At 38.6% G+C, this 23,218-nt stretch overlaps 1 protein-coding gene across 2 annotated transcripts in view; it reads left to right on the top strand.

Moving 5' to 3' along the window:
- LOC120637103 (transmembrane protein KIAA1109 homolog) overlaps positions 1-23,218 on the top strand; it is a 55,371-nt gene that overhangs the window by 2,133 nt on the left and 30,020 nt on the right. For both annotated transcript variants that reach the window (XM_039908750.1, XM_039908749.1), the window contains exons 3-23: positions 797-940; positions 1,289-6,427; positions 6,577-6,722; positions 7,228-7,736; positions 8,290-8,470; positions 9,346-9,507; positions 10,170-10,295; positions 11,486-11,591; positions 13,194-13,250; positions 15,017-15,106; positions 15,368-15,510; positions 15,783-15,963; positions 16,351-16,509; positions 16,810-17,021; positions 17,615-17,738; positions 18,106-18,324; positions 18,686-18,857; positions 19,629-19,757; positions 20,240-20,407; positions 21,062-21,239; positions 21,899-22,075. In XM_039908750.1, coding sequence (XP_039764684.1) covers positions 797-940; positions 1,289-6,427; positions 6,577-6,722; positions 7,228-7,736; positions 8,290-8,470; positions 9,346-9,507; positions 10,170-10,295; positions 11,486-11,591; positions 13,194-13,250; positions 15,017-15,106; positions 15,368-15,510; positions 15,783-15,963; positions 16,351-16,509; positions 16,810-17,021; positions 17,615-17,738; positions 18,106-18,324; positions 18,686-18,857; positions 19,629-19,757; positions 20,240-20,407; positions 21,062-21,239; positions 21,899-22,075 — 8,522 coding nt within the window. The remainder of the gene's footprint in view (positions 1-796; positions 941-1,288; positions 6,428-6,576; positions 6,723-7,227; positions 7,737-8,289; positions 8,471-9,345; positions 9,508-10,169; positions 10,296-11,485; positions 11,592-13,193; positions 13,251-15,016; positions 15,107-15,367; positions 15,511-15,782; positions 15,964-16,350; positions 16,510-16,809; positions 17,022-17,614; positions 17,739-18,105; positions 18,325-18,685; positions 18,858-19,628; positions 19,758-20,239; positions 20,408-21,061; positions 21,240-21,898; positions 22,076-23,218) is intronic.

Genomic DNA, 23,218 nt, shown 5'->3' with positions numbered 1-23,218 from the left:
TTATTTTTAATCACTGTCAATAAATTAATGAATCATCAATAATCAACATGTATTTAGTGTCAACTTGCAGTGCTTCAATAACAAAATAGTTTGGGAGTGATAAATAGGATTAAAAAAAACTTAACGACTTTGATATGTTAAATACCTACTCCTAATTATTGTACAAAGTATACTAATTTCAACTGTTGTATGATGTCTGTTTAGCAATTCCATACTCTATGTCTACCGTAACAGTACTTCCATTTGATTGTGTTAAATACAACAAATTAAATAAAAATAGCTAGTTAATGAATACTGCAAACAACACAAAAATAAAAAACACAAAAAACAAGTATAACACAATGCATAAATTTGCTTTGCTTTCCCTACAGAGCCACATATTGCAAGCAAAAAATTTACTTAATTCCTAAACACAGACTCTTTTGTAACGTAAAGTATGTTCATTTGTAGTAAGATTCTGCTAAAAAGTAGCATGAGTTAGTGCATATATTCTTCACTCATGCTTCTTTACATAACATATTAGGCAGCCTGTTGGCGCAGTGGGCAGTGACCCTGCTTTCTGAGTCCAAGGTTGTGGGGTTTTTCCCACAACTGGAAAGTGTTTGTGTGATGAACATGAATGATTTTCAGTGATTGGGTGTTTATGTTTATTTATATTATGAGTATTTATGTATCCTATTCATAAACATATTCATCAGTTTTCTTAGTACCCATAACACAAGCTTCGCTTACTTTGGGGCTAGATGGCGATGTGTGTTTTGTCGTAGTATAGGTATTTATTTATTTTAATTTACAGGTTCATTTACACTGAATGCGCTGTCCGGTAAGATTATGTTCTGTGATATAGTCTACATAAATTATGACTACACACTTCGAATTCAAGATGGCTATCTTATATTTCGGTGGTGGCGTTCATACGTGCCTAAAGATGTGTCGGAAGGTAAGGAAACAATCATGTTTATGTCAAATAATTACATTTTGTCAGCGACTGCTTTGCGGTGCGTCGAGCGATAGTCGATATTAAAGTGATAGTCGACTCGCGTCGCTTATAACACCACCAAATTAGCTGGTGGCCCCTCATGTGTAGCATGAATTCAGTTCTATATTTTACAGTAAATAATATTATCTGTAGTAAAATATGCTATTTACAAGGTGTGTACAAAAATAATCCAATAATTTGTCTAGCGATAATCACCCTTTCATTTGTCACTATTTTGTTAAACTTTTAAACTTATCAAATTTGCTTTAACTATACAGCAATTGATGTGTCAGTATTACCTTGTTACAGATTTATCCCACTCAGACACCCGTCTCTCCATAATGCTAAATGGTTTCGAATTGCACTTTTATAATCGATGCGATCTATACGCGGAACTCGAGAAAACATTCGGGCTCGATCCGGTCATTAAACAACAACACGACGACGATGATTCTACCGATCGGGATAAAGCTATGAACGACGCGAACGAGAAACGACGAAGGGCACAAGATACAGTCAGATCCGAAGCGGCTATGGCTAGAACTTGGAGAGATCTCATTCCCGTAATAAAAATTGATATATGCACAGGACGTGTTGTATTCGGTAATCGTTTAGTACCAACAACATTTTCCGTTAGCTTAGAAGAAGCCCATCTAATGTACAGTACGAAACCTCCCGCATCTAGCTTAGACCACCTAATGCATTTTGTAAAAGCCAAAGCAGAGAACTGCAAAGTCATGTTAGCTCCTAGTCCAAACTACACATCTATGGTTGACGAACCGCCGAGATATATGGGAGAGGGGTTTGTCGTTATGAGCTCGAATTATATTGAAGTTTACTTCTACATGGATGAACCAGGCTTGGTCCCGGAGCAACCTGTTTTACTGCAACTAGCTAATGGTGACATTGTCGAATCTGCACCACCTATATGGGGATTGGATATTAAGTGTGGAAAAGGAACAGATTTTAGTTATGGACCGTGGGCTGATCGACAAAGAGATCATTTGTTTAGGTTCTTTTTCCCACCAAACTACAAAAGCTTAGTTGTAACCCCCCAGCCAAAACCGGGAGATAGAAGACAGATGCAGTCTTTCGATATTCGATTATCAACATTGAATGAAGCTACAATAGATATCTTGTTCACGAAAAATAAAGAAACAAATGCAGTCCACATAAACATAGGAGCTGGGTCATATCTTGAGGTAACTTTACCCTGGATTGTTCTTCAAGATGGATATACAACGAAAATAACTGGACAATTGCTCCATTTAGAAGCAACCACTAGTCTACAATACAGAAGCCTAGCTGAAAGTGAAACCCTGGAATACACAGTCAAATGCCACTATCCCCTTGTGTGGAATCATCATCAATGTTGGCAACTATCTTTGACTGGATGTAAAGCAACTGCACATTTTGTATACACACACATCGATTTTTTCCAAGATCTCACTAACGATTGGGCCAGCAAAGCACGCCCAGATATTCTTCATTTTGTTCCATACACATGGAAAATATCTCTACTTCTGAAGGAGTGTGAAGTGGTTACGTTAAGTAATCAATACAACTGGATTGATTGCAGCTCAACAAATCAAGAAAATAACCATGTCGCTTTTTGCGGTGATTTGCTGGACGTGTCCTTCGACTTGCCGTTTATTGATTTTTTGCCTGATGTCATACCCCTGAAGATCTGGGTGCAAGGAGAAGCTGTCGATATGAGTCTATATTTACCTGAAGTAAATACTTCAAGGCTACTCTTATTGTCGATTGACAAAAATATGAAACTTTTGCCTTGTAGATTGAAGGCGTCGAAATGGCGACGAAAATGTGTAAAAACTCAAGGTTGGGTCGACTGCTGGTCTGTTCCTATTGTGGCTTTGAGTGTCAGATACAACTACCATCCTATTCCACCTCTGGGCCCAGAACCTCAAGCAGATATTACAACTCCAGAGAAGGAGGAAATTTTACTATCGCCCATGAGAATACCACGGATGAGGAAGCAGCCTCAAATTAATTGGGCCATTGACGGGAACAACTTTGATCGCACAACTCTGGCTCCAGATAAGGTAAGCGTGGAACTTGAAGTAGGCCCTTCAATACTTCTTGCCTACGGAACTATAATCACAAGCTTTATGAATTTGTTAGAAAATATCTTTGGTGAAGATCAGTTATTTACGGATATGCAAAAAGCCCCTAACATGGATACTTATTTTTGGTCCAGTGATAATCCTTCTAAATTTAACGACAGAAGTAGCATAAACCAGCACACAGAAATATCAATAGATGAAAACAGCGATTCTAGTAAGGGTCCATTCGATCCGCGTCGCGTTCGACCCCTAGATGTGTCTGTATCAATAATAATTCACGATATACAGGCTCATCTAGTGAAAAACTGTAGTGAAAATGAACCACCTTGCCCAGTTGTATTGATCGAAAGATTCGGTTTCGAAATGGATAAAAGCTTCCGGGAGACAAAACTTCAGTTGCTCCTAAGTCCATCAATTCTGGTGTCATCTAATAGTCCATCGCGATCTGGTTCTAATGGTAGCAATAATTCTAGCGCACTACAAAATGGACATTTAATGCTTTCATCATTTCAATTGAGAGGGAATGGTTTCTTTAGCGACACAAATAGATCTGTAGAAGAAGAGACAGTTGAGTACGCTTGGATGATGGAACTTCAGTTAGGCCAATTGACGGGTCGGCTTACTCTGCCACAATTGTACCAGATTATTTCATCACTCGAAACATTTTTACTACTTATTTGTGATAATGAAAATGAACTGACGGCTCCTAATACAGCTAGACAGTGCCACCACGGCTTGAACAATGTTTTGTGCCCAGAAACTGATCTCTCTCTCAAATATCGGTGTCCGACATCGAACGAGATCAAATACCGCATGATCCGAGTGGCAATCGATTTGATCGACCTGTATATTGCTGACACAAATACAACTCTTCAGTCATGGATATCACCCATAAGGCTATCATTTTGTAACCTTCACGGATCTGGATTCGGAACCGGCATTACTGGATTATTACCAAATATCAAGCTCGCTCTGTTTACTCAAACAAATATGCAAGCAAATAATCATCATCATTCCAGTGGTAGTAATCAAAGTCAAAATGGAAGTCAAAATAAAGTGCCTGATAATGAAAATTGGGTTGGCGTGGGCTCAATGTCCCTAGGCCCTTTATTGATAGAAGCAGCGTCGTCATTACCTCAAAGTCCAAAAAACATGCACCTGGTGCAGCAGAAATTTTTAAAGATACATGATGAAAAATTTAAAAGATTGTGGTTCCTATGGCCGAGCGAAGGAAAGGGAACTCAATGTGGGTGCACTGGTGGTTGTGCCTTTTTCGGTTCCAACAGAAATGGTGCAAATTTTTTAAAACCCAGTCCATCTGATTTACACGAAGGTCTTAACATTGCCATATTTAATGTTATCGAAACCATTCCTGGGGAATATGGCTATGGTCAAAGTCTTTTACACCAAGGCCAGCTAGTGTTTCACACTCCGCCTTACAATAGTTTGAACGTGTGTCTACAGCCGTCTAATGTGCCTACTCTAATTCCCTCACCACTACCTCAAAATCTGAGCAAGTCGCCGCAGAGCGCCGAAAGAAGAAGTCTCACTCGCAGATTTTCTTACACGAGTGTGAGCAAAGGAAGTAACAATGTTTTAGTATCGAGCACAAAGAGCGACGTTCCATATGCGCGTTTAGTTGATTCGTGTGCGCCCCTTGGAAGTTCTAAGATAGACAGCGATTCTAAACTTAATAAAACAATACTAAGCGTACCCCAAATGGAAAGCAGCGTTTCTGATTCTAAATTGACCCTCAGTTGCGGGATCAAAGATGGTGCTAATAATACAGCCAAAAAGCAGATCCCATCAGAAAACGACCAGTTTGTAGTGCCCAGAATGCCACCAAGAAGCGTCGCAGTGTCAGAGTCTCACTACTCACTAAATTCTCAACATCCACACGAAGAGGCTGTGATACAAGAAGTACAAAGAACCATGTCTATCACAAGCGAAAATCATTCTGAAGCGTTCTTCTCTGCCGATGAGGATATGTTTCCCAGTAGATCCTCGAGTTTAAAACATTCCTTTGGCAGTCGTCACAGTAAAGACAAAGTTGCATATGCTATAGCGGATGCTTCGAATGAAAAATGGCTGAACATTGCGCCTCGACCGGAAGTAGTTGATGCACCAGATACAATAAGCAATTTAAGTGCTGGCGTTCAACCTGATTCAGAAAGTGGCTCGGTATCCTCGACGTCTTTTATATCTGCAATATCTTCTCAGGAAGACATGACTCTTGTAAATCTTCATATGCAAACTAATAAGCCAATAGTAGATTCGCCCTTACTTATGTCAAGCTATATGACCAATTTACCACAATATAGATGTTGCAACTGGACAACCTGTTCTTTGCCAAGTGGTAGTGATGTGTTTACCCTGCCCTTATTTAGAAGAGCTGAAGACGGTTCTTTGGTATATGTGGGACAAAAGTATATGCCTAGTTTCGAACCTGTGGGTAAAGTGCACACATTGAAATTGATACCTAGGAAAGATGGGCAAAATCAAAACCAACATGGACCATTCTCGAATTTGCAGCCTCATTTTAACTCTCAAATTAAGCCCCATCCTTATCCACAAGCTTGGTGGGATTTACAGCAAAATGTACAAGACAATCAAGAGAACACAACAGATAAAAGTTCGGCATCCACTGTAACGACTACTAGCGACACTAAAAACGGACTTTTCGTCAAATTGCGTGGGGAAGTCGATGTTATGCTAACACCGTTAGTACTTGAGAGCACTCAAAAGTTTGTGGAGTCTCTAACTCCAGTTTTGGCCAATATTCATCCAATAACTGTGATCAATCATTTACGATTGCTTTGCATTTCGTCTGTCGAGTCTTCCAATATACTGAAACAAAAGCAATACGTGCTCAATTGGTTGCCACAGATGCAGGCTCGTAATGGGTCAAGTTTAGTAATGGAAAAAGATGACAAATGCAAGCTCGCAACGATAACAAATTCAAACATTTACGAAGAAACAATATATGATCAATTGCAAGCGACTGTCACTGTGCCTAAAGTTAATATCATTTTCATTCAGTCATCGGTCGTCGAAGACATGATATCCTTCTCTGCTCTTGACAATATCCAAGATTTGACTTGTGTATCCTTATTCGGGGTCTCCGTGGAGAATATTGTAGCTAAATACGCAAGTTCTAAGAAGACTTTGGAGTCTGTACAGTTGTATTATCGACCAACTTTACGAGCTTTGGGAAGCAAGAAGTCATTTGGTATCATGAAGGGTCCAAGGGCACTTATATCGACACAATCGTCGGGTCGAAAAAGAGGACCTGAAAAGGGGGAACCTGTATACATCGAGACATCGCAACAGCAATGTGAAGATACGACGTTAACTCTCAATATCGGTAAGTAACAAATCTAGTAGTAATTTTAAATAAAATTTAGTATTTCTGATATTTCGTTTACTTACCATCCATACAACCATCGTTAATAACTTTGTACAACGTGTACAATTTATCTATAGCATATTCTTTATGACGATTGTTTTCTATAGGAAAAGTCCATGGTCAGTTGCGACGCACTCGCAATGAATCATCACAATTGAAGGATGCAGCCATCACCGGCATTCCGTGTCAACATTCAAAAGTCTCCTTCAAGTTTATTCGAGCTGATTCGTGCGCTAAAGGATGCGACTCTATGGTACGTTAACTAATGTTCCTAACAGCGACCGCTAGTGAAAGATACGGAAGTAAAAAGGTATAAATCCATTTATATCTGAATTCTAATTGCAACGTCTACAACTGTTGTAGTTGTAGACGTTGAACCTGTCAAATCCTTTAGGTCATTTGTTGCCTGAAAGAGACCGCCTCATATTAAGCTATGTTACGCTGATATCTGTACTATTTTTACTGTACAATAAAAGATTGGTGATGGGATTAATTAATTAATGAATTATAAATATAAATATGTATTCATAATAGCCTACGATTCTTATAGTATAATTTGCAGAAATTAAAAGTACTGAATTCCAAAATCTCAAAGATTTAAAAGAAAGATATAAATCTTTGAATGACTGCTCTAAAAATCCAATCGGTTGTTAGTATCTGTAACTGTTAGTGTCTTGCTGCAGAATTAGACGTTTTCGGGAATAAAATACGCAATTTTATGTAAATAAAGAAGTATTTCTCCATTCTCTTATTTAAAGGGTTGTCAAAACGGAGCATCGGAAGGACAAAAAGAAAATGCAATCGGATATATTATGTTCGAATGCGGTATAGAGGGTGTTTCCGTCAAAGTATCCAAACATTCCCAATCCCATAAAGCTAAGGAGGAGAAAAAACCTACGAAAACAGATACCGAGAGTTGCAGGGAATCAGTCAAGTCTGCAGAGGAATTGAAACCGGAAAAAGAGAAAGAAAAGTCAAAACGCACCTCGGGAATCGAAGATTTGTTCAGAAAAAAGGATTCGAATTCCAAACCCAGTACGCCTAATTTGGGAGCGGCTCAATCTCCTCAAGTGCCTCCCGTACCTCCGGCGCCTCAGGAGCCGGCTACGCCAGTTCCCGATGAACCGTCCAATGACAGTGGGACAACTGTTGTCCCGGTGAAAGATAGCGGGAACACATCTTCCTGCTCGATAGATTTGAAGGTCGTTTGGTTCAACTTCGCCGCCCCACCAAGGACACCGATTACAAAGAAGATTGATTACACAAGGTGAGCAATAGTTTAATATTATGAACTTACCTATTGGTCTCAAAAGACGTAGCTCTTGTCACTAGATGCGTGTTTGTATTTATGTCTGACCAGTTTCACGTATTTTAGTAATCGTGATTGTATATAAACGATTTGATTACATAAAAACATACAAATAATCTAATCTTTCCTGTTGTTATCCTTACCTGGTACTTATTTAACAGAATTACGTAATAAAAAAGAATGATGCATTATTAATGATACTTATGATCCGTACAAACGAATTCAAAACATTCTTAGTGTTTACTTATGACAACCCTATTAAAGATAAAAGACCGACACGCGCAGGGTATCTGCGTCTGGTCAGAAGTCACATGATTTTAATTTTGCAAGTGATGTAAAAGCTGTATCTGATTTCTTTCAGTAAAAACTATGGCAGTGCTTTAGTCAAAAACGATTAGGTGTTTTCGGTTTCACAGATAAGTCTCAGAGACAGTACATAATGTACCTCTAAAGCCTGTGAAGTATTATTTCGGTTTTCAGTTACACGTTGTAGATGTCGTATTTGTTTCAGATTGGACTGGAATTTACTAAGCACGGCGTCCCCGGCCATCAATGCGTGGATGAATCCGTGCAACCGCTTGGGCATCCGAGTGGTGGCGCTGTACCGCGCCAGAGCGCGTCGCCTCGCCGCCACCGCCGCCAGCCTTATGGCCTCGGCACTCGATCGAGCCCCCAACCACACCTTGCCTAAGGTAAAGAGTTGCTTGAAGAATATACCGTGCGGAATTCCATCATATACAATAGGCTTAATTTTCTTTATCTTGGAAAATCTTTACAGCGTCATTAATCATTTTTCCATATTTATATTCCACACCAAACAGTTGTTCCAAAATGTACTCTCTACGTGCTTTTCGCTCCGCACCGGAGCATCCTCCGGTGGCTTTTGCCATTTGTTTTAACAATTGTTCGCCTAAAGGGGCAGGTAAAATTCTGATTCTGAATTGATTTGTGTTAGAATCCATTGTCCCAAATTCTGAAACTTTTTTTTTTGATGATGAAATTAATAAGTTAGCCCTGAGAGTTAAAACCGACATAATTCTTAAAGAACAAAAAAAATGTTTCATTGATATTATTTTGGTTCTAAATAAAACACTGTTTTCTCGATATAGCTGTATTCCAAACTAAGTAGTGGTGACGCGGATGCAACCGCCAGTAACAATTACCAGTATTGCGTAAATGTAACGCAAGATTGAAACAAGGTCATTCTTTATCATTGGATGGGCCATTTCTTTATCAACTTCTTGTTCCAAAATTTTTGTATATAATATCGTTCGCCTAGATATTTTGATGTGTATGCCAATTCTACGAACCCTGAACTACCAGTATGCAATAACCCACGTCGTAAAGTGAAAACAACATGTATTACGCGGAAAACGAACTTTTATTCAGTATAAAAGTAGCTATTCCAGACTATAATCTATAATTTCAACCCCATCTGTTCAGCTGTTCTGGCGTTATTGAGTGTTATTGAGTTAGTAAATGTCCATTCAAATTTTCACTCCCCGGCCCTGTAGTCAAAGAGCAAGGATTTATAAAGACTAGGTTTTCATGATAATGTTGTTCGCAGAGTCGCTACGGCAGACACACACCAATGGCCAAGCAGCTTCGTGAAGAGCCTTCGCTGCAACTGTGCGCTGTCCTCTTGCGGTACGCCCTACAAGCCGACGCGGCGGCCGTGCAGGCAGATCTCGCGGAGAGGCACCTGCCTTCTTTGTCTACGCTGAGACAGGTGAGAATATCCATTTAAATCAGAATACTTAAAAAGTAGTAGTACAGCTTAAGTACTATGTAAGTAGCTAAAAAAAAATTACGAAAACAAAACAGAAATAAGAAAAAAATTAAAGTATCACACGTTTCGTCACACTAAAACCTCTGTAAAATGAGAAGAGTCATCAGGTGTTCTTATTCCAAATTATCGAACCCTAGCACGTAACAATATAAAATTTCCCCGGGGAGAAATATATATCCTGGCATATAGGAATGCCAGGATATATATTTCTTAATATAATGATTAGAATTAAGAAAATGCAGAACCCGTATTCTATCTAATAAAATTCATTCGTTATTGCATGAAGTGCATTGTGTCCAAAATCAATGAAAACGCTCCGAGCACGTCTCACTTCACACCAACGAAATGTTGCTATGTCACAAAATTTTTCCCTTTTTTAGTAAACGCTTAGACCAACAGAAGTAATATAATTAGTATCAACTGCTAGCGTGGATGAAATGACAAAACGCCTGTTCGGAAAACACTACTAAAGTGGAGTGGTTTTTGATGCTTCAATATTAGGCGATTTCTGTATGTTCTTAATTCTGTGATCCTGGCCATGCTAGACTTCCCGGAGTGAATTTGGTAAAGTGTATGTAGTATAGCAAGTGTCAACTTCGCAGGGTGTGATAGTGCTGACTCGCCAGTGGAAGAACATCTTGTATACGCCCCTGCTTCTAGAACATAACTACAAGAGCAAGGTCATGAGGCCGCTCAACGTCACCTTCGCCCTGCCAGACCTACTTGAGGTAAAATGAGTCATCATCGATGAAAACTCCTACATCGGTCTCCCTACACTATGTCTATACTATACTATGTCCTACTTATGTCTTAGAAACTCACGTATTTCATTTTAATAATGCTGCGACCAAACTGGCAAACTATACTATACTGGCATGTAATTCATCCGTTACATAATACAAAGTGTAAATGAAAATTGAAACAATACTTCACATGCTTTAGAGGAACATTATGTACTGTCTCTGAGACCGAAAACCTAAAAGTTTTTGAGTAAACCACTGCCGTAGTTTTTACTAAAAGAAATAAGATACAGCCCTAACATCACATGTAAAGGAGAAGGCTGGAACACGGTTTCGTTTGGTGCCTCATTTAAATTGGTATCAAAAATTAAGTCATTATTTTCAAAAAAAAACCTCTCTAATCCCAAGCCTTAACTTCGACGGTTAAAAAATCTTTTAATGAAATAGATTAAAGGTTCTAATATATTGTGAACAGTACCATCAATAGGTAGGTCCAATAATCGCATGTGTCCAAAATAATCTTAATTCACGAACTTCATTTGCATGTAACTCTGAAATCCGGCGAACTACAGTTTTAATATTTGTGGTAATGTATTGTCATTATTAAACCCTTCAAAATTACATACATACCAAGAAGGCACCTTATAAGTACTATGCGAAACCAAATCCCATACTACATCCGGCATTCTCCTTTAAGTCATGTGACTCCTGTCACTTTATGAGGTACGTCGTACGTCGCGTAGCGTAGGTACTATGCGCGTGTCGGTCGAATATCTTCAATAGGGTTGTAAAAGTAAACACTTAGAATGCTTTGAAAGCTTCTTTTGATTTCAGATATTCACAGGGTGATTCCTTATGAAATATACTTATACATCGTTCAACATTATTTCGTAATTCGGTTACATGTTGCATAATTAAATTTATGTTATATCTTGTATTATAATAGTAACGTAATGGATTGGCTCATTACAGCGCATGGGTCTCCTTTCAGAATTAAAAGCGCACACGCTGTAAGTAGTCCGACACGCTGGTCACGTGCGGTTTAGTAACACTACTGTTTTATACCGGAAAAACAACGGGATAACGTTTCTAGGAAATTTTAAAACGAAAATCATGAAAAGTACTGTCTCTATGCTTAAATGTATTTAGAGATGTATATCAATAAACATCTTTTTCAGGATTCGGTAGAGGGCTGGCAGGAGTACCAATTTGACAACGAAGGACTCGACGAGAACTGCCTCTTATTGAACATGGACGTTGACAAACTCGTGACGTCACTACCCTGTGAGTATTGAACAATTTATTTAAAACTTTGTAATGCATAAATATATCGTAATAGTGTGTATTGAATTGGGAGATACATGTGTCAGTGATTTGTTGTTTTATGTATTTCTGTAAGTAGTAAAATAAGCTTTGAAACACTTAACACGTAATTTTGAGATTTACTTAATAAAATTTGAACTTACTGGCGCAATGGTAGGCGTTCTTGTCTTACATGTTCTATGTTTGATTGCCGGCAGAGGCAATTTAGAACGTAGAAACCGATTAGGGGGTTGGGTTTAATAATATAACTGCTACGTTGTAACATGTTAGCCTTATACTATTCAAGTCTGTAACGTCCCTTATCATCAGGTAAGATTGCAGCTTGACTTGTAGTTAAACTTAATAAAAAAAGTATAATAAGACTGAGCTATTAAACGCCAAAAGTTTATAAAATAAATCGAATCGAAAATCTTCAGATAAGAGATTGAATTTAGTATTTCTATCTTTATCTACATGATGGCTTTACTAAATTAAATCTGTCAGCTAATGATTTTGAATTAGATGGTTTTTATTAATTTTGGATATTAGTCTTCCATTTTTCTACAAATTAATAAGGAATCTCCTCCAATTGCATGCCTCGCAACCGACGGTGGTTTTGTTGTACGATAACGTCAAAGTAAAATAGACCCAACAGTCCTTTTTTTAAAGTTCGAGATTGTCTGAACATCTACAGCCAGCACTGCTAGCAGTATTTAAATTCGATAGTACGGAATGCATGACTAAATACAGAGGAATAAGGTCTGTTTTTCGATGTACAACCTTGTAGTAAGATTACAGGAGACACGCCTGCTGGTTTACTCTATCACAAAAAAAATCTTATGTTTTTCTACGTAGGTACTAAGTCGAGCTAGCTTTTAGATATAATATGAACCTATTAATAAACTTGGCATAACGTCGGAACAGCAATGCAGTGTTTTATCATTTGAGTAAAAGTCATCTATAGCTATGTACTTTTACGCCCTTGATTGCCTAGAAGAGTCGCTATGTAGCGATAAGGCGACCAAATTGTATCTAGTATTATACTATATATTCTGTGTTTTTTTGTGTGGTACATGCATGCCTGATGAACAATAGGCAAAGACCACCTCACAAAGGCACCTACAAAACAGAAAACGCGGATACCCTTGCAGACCGTGATAAATGGTAGAAGGAACGTAAGACCTTGCCCAAGAATTACACAAACAACACATTAGGCAGCAAATAAAGAAAATTTAAAATTCGTAATAGTAGAAGAGTTTTTTGTAACAGATCTCGTCGTGAGAGCGTGGTTGCCGGTGTAATTACAGGCTCATGAGACGTTAAACTTACGCCTTAAATTGATGGACACAGGGAGGGGTTTGTTGCACGACGGGCTCCATGGTCTATGAAGTTTTGCTAGATTTATTGGCGATGGTTTCCACGTATCATCAGCTGGGCTAGGTGGCAATGTAATTCATACATTCACATTTCAATTATTACAGAATGACAAAACACAGCATAGCTATTCCGACGTTATGTCTGTTTACTAATAAGGTACTGTTTATACACTGTATTGTCTCTACTAACGCTTTGTAATCTGTGAAGCGACCGCGGCGGCTGCGTCCGCGCGCCCCCGCTCGTTCCCGTCCACGCCGCCGTCTGGTTCGTACGCTTGTATTGCAGGCCATATTGAACCGCAGTTGTTGTGTTATAAGTGTTGTTTTGCCTTGCTTGCAAGCGGGTACATAACTGGCCGAAGTGTACGTATACGATATGTACGTATTTTTTTTAACAAACGGTTATAAATAAATTCGTGGTAAACTTATTAGAAAGGATTAATGCATGGTAAACTTTTGAATGCCACGTTAAGAGCTTGGTATGACTGAATTCAATTTCAATACGCGACGTTGTAATTGATGATTTCAATACATCTAGTTCAGTATAAATTAAATTAAATATTTTTATTAAAGTGTTTCCTCTTCCTATAATTTGAGGAAATGTAAAAATAAAATAGTAATACTTAGTATCTCTAACTGCATTGTAGATCTTATAAAAGTCTACAATAGTGATAACGTAATTATATAATATTCTTTTTATATATTATCTCTAAATTTTAAGAAATATGTACTTCAAATTTTCGTTTGAAGTAACTTAGACATTTTGTTATCGAGAAAATTTGTAGCTTTAGGTTTAAATTGGCGAAACTAGTTATCACCATTCCCTTTCAATTATATAAACAAATACATAGATATGAACGCTTCATAAGTGCCTGTGATAGGCCTACATGAATTAAGAACAACATATAGATTATCAATACGTTTAAATTCTTTTAACCTCATTTAGCAACAACTTTTTTGCGTTTGGGCCGATTTGTTGTATTTAAAGTTTTTAATAATATAATAAATTTAGAAATAATAAACGCTATCTTATGTTCGAAATCAAGGTCATTAGTTATCTACCCGATTGCTTTTCGCTGCGTTTTAATATATTCGTTATTTACAAACATAATAAAGCTTGCGATGCGTGTTTTCAATTTAATAACTGTACCTATTTATGTTCTTAATATATTCTGTGTACCTATTTTTTCTTTTCGTGATTATCTCGCCAAATGTTGCACCCAGCACTTCTGTGACATGAGCAATTCTGTTAATATCAATATAATTTTGCACGATAATGTAAAAAAAATTATAATTCTATTTTTTATAATAAATGTTTTGTTTTTTCTTTTGCTTTAATGTGCATCATTGACATATTTAAAAAAAACTCAGTGGGATTTTTTTTCATTCAACTCACAACTAAAAAGTTACATAAAATACTACTAAAGTTCTGAGCAGATCATTCACATGCTCAGATAAAGTGACTGATGGAGTTTAAATTGTACTCACTATTCCGTTTCTAAATTATCCATTCCGATACCGATCCGATTTTGTTGTTACTGTTATATTATACTTAACAGTACAGTCGACTTTACCATTGCCAAAAAAAAATATAATGAAGTTGACGTTCATGTTCCAATATAAACGGTAATTTTAAAATAAAACTGCTCCTCGTCAACAATGTTAATAAAAACCTCAAGTAGCCCCGCGGTGATAAGTTCAAAAAGGCTGTGTTCAGCGGTTTACGTTTAAGTTATCTAGACCATAATTGAGTATGCCAAATTTTTCCTATGTATCTTATAGGTCTTCTTATAAGCCATAACTTACGAAAACAGAAAGATTAAGATTATTATTGACCTTATTACTGAAAATGTGTGAGTGAATATTTAAGGCGCGAGTCGCTGCTGACACCATTTAATAAAACGTTTGGCTATTGCTTGCCTATCGGGTTGAACCAGGTTGGATAATATGGAAACGATGCTACTCTCATTTTGCGTTTTCATTACCGTATCCTTTAGATTTTATGTAAAACTTCTGTTTTTGTAACAACAGTGCGAGCTGTGCAGAGCAGTCGGGCTAGCCTTGTTTTCCCGTCGTTGCCCTTCACCAGAAAAACGCCATTCCAAGATGACGCTATAGCCAGTAAGTGAATAAAAGTGTATTTTTTAAAGTAACAAGTTGAAGTTACAAAAGTACTAAGTTACAGTACACAATATATACATTCCATTTTAAAAATCGTACTCTTTATATTCACAACTTTCGTTTTCTTTGAATACGTGATTTTATATATTCTATAATCATCATCAATAATGGATAAAAAAAAGTTCCTTCTTGCGAATTATTTAGAAATTATTTGTCACTTCTAAATTCACTTCTTTATAGTAAGTATATTTTTCACATTAGATTATGGAACCCTAAAAGAAGATCTACCTACGGTCGGCTCAAATCCTTCGCTGTATTCCCAAGGCAGTCAAGACAACATGTCAAGCGACCGGGCTCGAGAAGACCTTTACCAATGGATGGCAAAGCAGGAGCCTATCAAAGTGGTAAGTAGTAGACCACCGACCGACTTAGCTCAAATCCCTGCTGCAGGGCAGTTCAGTGCAAAATCTCTAGTTTGTTCGAAAACATGTGTGCTGATGACTAAACGAGCAAGACCTTATTAAGGTAGAAGAGGTATTATGCCTTAGATAGCTTATTCGATTAATTTCGTAGCAGTTCTACTTTGAATTGAGATGAACTCCGAAAATCAATAAATCAATTTAGCCTAAATATTATTTTAGTTTATTATTTGATGATGATAACACATTTTAAACAGGAGCCGAAGAGCAAAAAGCAGATAATACCGCCATCGAAGATGAACCCTCGCGCCGTGGCGGCCGCCATGCCTGCGTGCAGCCTGTACCCGCTGCAGGGCTCACTCATGCTGTTGGATGCACACCTGGTGTTCCAGCCCTTCTTGTCCGCGCTAGGGGTTTCTCCTCATCAGGTTGCTCATGGTGAGTTATTTTCTATTCCACTCGAAGAAACGAAGACAAAATAATCTTATGGGAAGTGCTTTAGTCTATGTGTATGTGCTTCCATTTTTGCTTACTATATTACATTTTTGCTAATTTACTTTCCTTGTACTCTGCAATAGTAAGCCGTCTTGAACAAGGTATTCAAAGGTTCCAACTTTAACGCTGTTTCAATGCAGAATTGAGCGGTGGCCTCCTCATTTGGTTGTCTTTTAATTAAATCACTCAATGTTACTCATCCATGTTTCTGGGACGAAATACCTGGATGTGGAGGCCTCACCTAGACAATCTCTTAACAACGTATGATTGTTAACCAGTATAAACCTATCAGTCTTAGAAATATAGCCTAAACAACAATCTTCCGTACAGGTGAATCAAAAGTGAAAGGAGTTGGAGCTGAAGGTGGGTCAGGGCTGGAGTCCCTCGGCTCCAAGTTGTCCCTGCTGGCGTGGGTTGACGTGTTTCGCATTGACATCGTGGTGGGCGAGCTTGCGCGAGACAGGCGACATCAAACCGGTAAAGGAAAAGGTATGATTTTGTTGGACCATCTCATATATATACGTTATAAATTCTATAATATATCTTCTCCAGCTTCAAGCCTTGGGTTCTAACCTTCAAGGTTTGAACATAGTCGCAAGATCTCTTGCCCTTTGGTATTCTATAAGATATTGTAGTAAAACAGTTCGTGAGCATTCTCTCCTTGAGTGTGCTCGAGAATGGTTTAGTTTCAACCTGGTTGAAGAATAATTAAGTGTTTAAGTTTATCACTTTATTATTTATCATTCAGGGAGTTCATTACTATAGCGTTCTACTTTGTACTTACTTCAGCCAACATGCCACAAGCGGACATCCCCTCAGAAACACCAGCGTTCCTCTGCGAGAAGATCTCAATTGACGTGGACCTGAAGAAGGTGGCCGACATGGCTGTAGACGATCTCATCCAGCGTCAAAACGTGCTATACATCTCTCGTGGGCAGCTGAAGAAGCACATCAGCACTATGCTTAACTTTAACATCAGCATCAGATTTATATCGCAGCAGGTGAGCACTTTTTTTTTTTTGCTAGAATTCGCCTGCAGTTTCGTCCGCGTTAAATCAAGTTAGTTTAAGTTAGTTAAAGCGTTAAGTTAAAAAAATACATATGTCCTTCTTCAATAAACCAGCGATATAAAGCAATAATAGGTTTAAAATCGAGCTAGTAAAGATATAGGTTCTAAGATTGCTAATGCATGGCAATGCAAGCTTTATAGTTTAGCTCACTTATACCGACTTGCATCTGATGGTATCTTAGGACTGAGTTGTCTACAATTATTAGAGATCACAGCCAAAGTCTTGCTTGTTACACCCAACAGCAACAAAGCTTTTTGCGAACTGGATGTTGAATCAAGTTTAATTAATTGTTGGTTGATCAGTGTGTTACCAATGGCAACGTGAAAGACGCTGTGTCCTCGCTCGCTCGTTTCGCTTTTGTGTATTTAGCCCCATACCGAGCGTGTGTAATTAGTAAAACGTGCGTGATATGACTTATAGCGATTTCCGCCTCGGTACAACTCGTCACAGAATATGCGTTTACCAAAAACGAACTTTAACAATGGTTATTCCATTGTTAAAGTTCGAATATAATGTTTGTCCAGGTAAACATGCCCCTGCTTAGACTGCTGCACCAGATCAGCAACATGTACCAGAACGTGAAGGACACTCAGAGTGAATTGCGCACGCAGACCAACACGTCGCGGCGGCACGACAAACATCCATCAGGTATTTTAAAATACTTACCGCGTTTGTTATTTTTTCATTCCTTCTTTGTTATTTATATCCTCTAGCCGCTAGCGTCTAGTGGCGAAAAGTCTTGGTCTTGAGACTACTTTAGTCACCACCCACCCAGAGTCAATGTTGAATTATTAATAGCATTCTTGGCAGATTGAAATGTAAATTAACAGATTAAGGTCAATCAAAGTTCATGTGTTTATGTGTATATTATAAGTATTTATGTATATTATTTATAAAAGTATTCATCAGTCATCTAATACCCATAACACAAGCTACGCTTACTTTGGGGCTAGATGGCGATGTGTGTATTGTCGTAGTATATAAAAAATATATTAATATGATCATCTATATTTAGTTTCAGATTTCCCCGAAAACGTAGTGAGTATGTCGTCACTGGACAAAGACAGCCAGTACGCTGTGTTGGAGCCGAAGTGGGACCTCCCGGTTACGTTAGACCCAGAATTGAGTGCTGTCCTGGGAACGGATAAAGAAACTGCCACTCCACCCAGACCTAGACCGCAATCATTTGCGCAGAAGTTGAGATCTACGGGGAAAACTGTTAAGGGGAAGCTTGGTAAGTATTTGGATTAAAAAAAGCAATTTAATCAGTTAATTATAAAAAAAATAGGAATTGTTACTTCTATACAATATTTATAATTTACAGATTATTATGCTCGCTTACAGCAGTGATAGACTAGTGGTTAGGACTTCGGCTACACTTTCGAGTTATCGATTTCGAATCCCAGCACGCAACCCGAACTTTTCTAGGTTATGTGCGTTATAAACAGTTAAAATAACACTTGCCCCAAATTTAATAAATACCGAATAACGTTAGCGGTAACATTGTCGTTTTTTTCTATCGACAAAATCTGAAGCGGACAATCATTCAATCAGAGAAATGGGCACGAATTGCACTGTAACATGAATGAATTCAGGCTACAGTTCGCTGAACGAGGGTGCGCACACGCCGATGTTCCCGGCGGAAGTGCCGCCCGCGCCGCCGCCCGCGCCGCGCGCCGGCCAGCTGGCGCCGCGCTGCTGGCGCACCGTGTACCTGCTGCTGGACCTGTACGCCAACATGCCCGACGCCGACACCATCACCCACCGGTACACCCGCCACGCTGTCGCACTACAGCGACCCAGCTAGTAGTTTGGCTAGATGCTGAGAATCATCCTGCATCGCTTTATGAATTCAACCCATTGATTTCGTGCAACATAAAAAATAAAGATTCACTCATGACTTGAAGGTATCCATTATAGATGGTGTTAAAAACCGAAGGCATTACCAATCTTTGCAGTGCGTGTTCGATAGTAAAAAGCTAAGAGGGAATCAAATTAAATAGTTCATAAATATATCTTGTAGAATATAGACAGACAGGCAACATTGAGACGATAACACTTTGGAAGGAAAACTGATAATTGGTTGCTTGCATCAAACCAGTTTATCAAAAGATCTGTTCTCGAAGTTAAGATGTTTGATCACATAACGAAGGCCTGGACTCGATTCCAGTGTCGAGCTGTGAAGTCTTCGTCTCGACCTCATTTTCGGGGAACCGAGGTCGATCTCCAGCATGTACCTCAAACCTTTCGAAGTCATGTGTACCATTTAAGCAATTCAGTATTATTTGCTTGAATTGTAAAGGAAAACAGCGTGAGTAAACGCGAGTCCAAAGAGGAGGAGGAGACCCGTGCCCTGAAGTGGGTTGGTAATGAATTGACAATAATGATTTGATTATCACTACCATGTAATAATATTGATTGATTAAGAACCAACAATTAGATAAAGAGGTCTCTAAGTTCAAATCTTTCTTGTGACTAGGAGGTCTGTGGATCAACGGCCAAATATGCTAAGACGATTGATATAATTATTATGTGCAGGTTTTCGGTATCAACGGAGCTGCCCGAGGCATATCGTGGACGGGTGCGACCAAGCTCGCGGGAGCAGAACGCTTCCAACTCTTCGTCTAGTGCCACTGCCATGGGCATGGTTGTCGTCGGTGTTGCCAGGTAGATTATCGAAATCGCTTTTTAATCCACTGTGTTATGGTTGTCACTGCGTAACTTTTATGACAACTTTGTACAGTTATTTACTTCAAAGCATTATATAATTTTTACTGATTTAACCTCTCTCTCCTGAGGGCATAGGTAAAAATTATTGTGAATGAAACAAAGGTGCCGCGTGGTGACGGCAGATCAAAATACAGAGTCGTAGGGAATATAACTGAGAACATACCAAATTTCAAAGCTGTCTGCCCGCGGCTTAGCTCGTAAACAATTTTCAATTTTCCCTCGGAAACTTTTTAACGAATCGGGAAAAAGCCTATGCTATTTTTCAAGGCTACATGCATGCCAAATCCGTCCAGCCGTTTTTGCGTTATTGAGTAACAAACATCCACCCTTTCACATTTATTACATTACTAGGACAGTCTTTAAGCAAATTTGTGTTATTAATAACTTATGACATCGCCAATTACTATTGTTATATTCAGGATCCATCGGACGCGTCTACTGGCATCACTATCGGGTTTGAAGTTGGAAGCGGAAATAACATCGCTACAGGCCTCGCTATCCGCGTCGCGGGCGAGACAGTGGTCCCTCAGCGGAAACCTGGGGCGGACTGCTATTGTGCTGTTGGAAGGACCGGCGCCGAATCACCAGTGCGTTATTTAAACTTATATATGCTACTGTTTTATAATCATGTTCATCATCATATTGGCCCACTACAAGGTCTCCTTCCGCAATGAGAAGAGATTAAGGCCGTAGTCCACCATAATGGGCCAGTACGAATTGGTGGACTCCACACATCTTTGTGATTCTCTCACAATGTTTTCCTTCACCCTTTATGCAAGTGATATTTAAATTGCTTAAAACACACTTAACTTAGAGGCGAGTGCTGGAATTCAAACTCGGCCCCTTGATAGTGAAGTCCAAGTCTTACCCACTGAGCTATCACCGCTGTATATATATGATAACGGGTATTAAAACACGAATATACGTGATAACAGTATTACACGAGTGTTTTAATACCTAATTTTCAACAGTTGAACGCAAGACTTTATGTAAACCCATAATATGAATCCTCTATAAAAGATTAGAAAACATGCTAACATTAAAACAGCCAGTCCTAGTAACTTATATCATCCAATATTGAGTATATACAAATAAATTTAAAATTTTAAACATATACATATAAATATATTTATATGCAAAACCCACCTCTCGTCATGAGCTGTATTTTAGTACATCAGTTGCCTGGCAGAGATCGCTATGTAAACATTTGACTTTGACCTATGCTTGGAACTGGTCTGCAGGACGGTGGTGCGGGTGAGCGTGGGCAAGAGCCAGGCGCTGTACACGTGGGAGGGCGGGCGCCTGGGCGCCACGGCGCTGGCGTCCATCGGCAGCGTGCGGGTGGACCTCCCGCAGCACCCGGTGGCCCTGCACGGCGTCATGACGCGCTCCAGCCGCCAGCTGTCCTCCACGCTGCAGGTCAGTGGCCATGAGACCGTCACACCCGTCCGTCTGGTGTGGGTGTATGTGCGTGCGTACGACGTGCGTGCGTTCGTGCGTGTGTAACCTTTACGCGCGATTGAAGTAAAACTTTTATTGTTATTTATTGATGTAAGAGTAAAATATTCCTGGGACACCGTCATTTCATTTAAAATTCACTATTTAATTTTATATTCTATTTAAATTCACTACATTAATATCACTTTCCCATTTTATAAATATATATATTTTATTTTTTTTATATATAGAGGTATAAACCCAGTTATTATATTCTTCTACTCTCAATTATTCATTTGTTAAAAAGAATAATTGACAGTAGAAAATTGAAGGTTAGATCAGCACATGTCAATATAACCTTGTCATTGAATATTACATAATGTCGCAATCGTCAGAAAATGTATTAATAGTTTATGTAAAAATTTTCAAAAAACTTTAAACTTTTGAATTTTTATTCACTTTGCAATTCACACTTGACCCGTTTGAAAATATTGAATAATCCTAATTGATTATTATTATTTTCAAATAGCGGAAACTACACAGACGTCGGACGTAAGCGTTACTTCCGTCAGAAAAAAATCTGAGTTACTCCCTAGTCGCGCCTAAAGAAGTTTCACTTTAAAAACTAGGGACTTTTCCAGGAACTCGGTGTAACCAGAACCTCGTCCCGGCTGTCCCGCGGCGGCGGCGCGGGCGGCGGCGCGCCGGAGGAGGAGGAGGAGCGGAGCCCCCCGCCCGCGCCGCGCCCCACCCCGCCCGCGCCCCCCTCCGACCCCTTGCTGCAACCCTTGCAGCTGCAATTCTCGCTCGTGCTGCAGGTTAGAACCCGTACAACGAAATGATATAAGATGCATATGATTTTTGTTTTTTATTATTTATTTATTTATTTAAACTCTTTATTTGTAAAGGACGTTTGTAAAATAAAGGACGAATAGAAAGAAACAGAAAAAACTGGAGTAGAATCCAAAAGGCGGCCTTATCACTTAAAAGCGATATCTGCCAGGCAACCTAAGGATTAGGAGACAATAAGAGCGAGAACAAATAGGTGGTGTTAAATTATTACAAACCTACATTAAAATAACTACATACGAATACATAAACAAAATATACACAAATAAAAACATAAAATAAAATATTACAAATATATATATCAAATAAATATAAAAATAATAAACTAATATATATTATGAAAAGCTATATTAAAAATAAAAACCAGTCGTTTTATTGCGCAAGATAATAAGCTTTAACTGCATTTTTAAACATATCCAGCGATTTTGCCTAATCAATACTAACTTAGTGATTACTAGTGACGATAGACGTTTAAGCCCACCAGCCAGCATTGGATAAGAGTCTTTACTATGAGAGAGGAGGCCTGCCATGCAGTGGCGTGCATTGCATATATGCAAATAAGCAGTGCATACCCTACCCTCAGGGTCTTAAAGAGCCTTCAGATAGGACCATTAAAGTTTTGTAATTAAAAAAACACTAAGTAAAAAATATATGAAAGCCCCATCTAGTAATGAGCGGCCAAACTTCTAGGTCAATTGTCGCTAGACAGGCGACAGCGCAACCAGCGCGCGCGAGGCGTATAGCGTACAAAATAAAATCTTCTACTTCGTATTTTAATTTCTAACCGTAAATGCTAAACATTTACCTTTTAAAACACGTAAAAATACCTATATTATTATTTAAATCTCATGTTATCGATTGCAGGGTAAATCAATTATTATAAATAACTCGACATATGACGCCATCTACTGTTGCATAGAAATATCAAATAAAATAATCACGCCCAAAGAAAGAATCGTTCTGCTAGATGTGTGCGTGCAAGTTAGTAGTGTGTGTCGTGTAATGTTATAATGAAATGAAATGAAATGAAATGAAAATGAAAATGAAAATGAAAATACACTTTATTGTACACCTAACAGAAATTAAATTATAAACAAAAACAACACAATAAA

The sequence above is a fragment of the Pararge aegeria genome, chromosome 3, assembly GCF_905163445.1.
Source record: "Pararge aegeria chromosome 3, ilParAegt1.1, whole genome shotgun sequence".
NCBI classification, from domain to species: domain Eukaryota; kingdom Metazoa; phylum Arthropoda; class Insecta; order Lepidoptera; family Nymphalidae; genus Pararge; species Pararge aegeria.
Note: the sequence above shows the minus strand (reverse complement) of the source record. Positions and strands in the feature narration are given on the sequence as shown.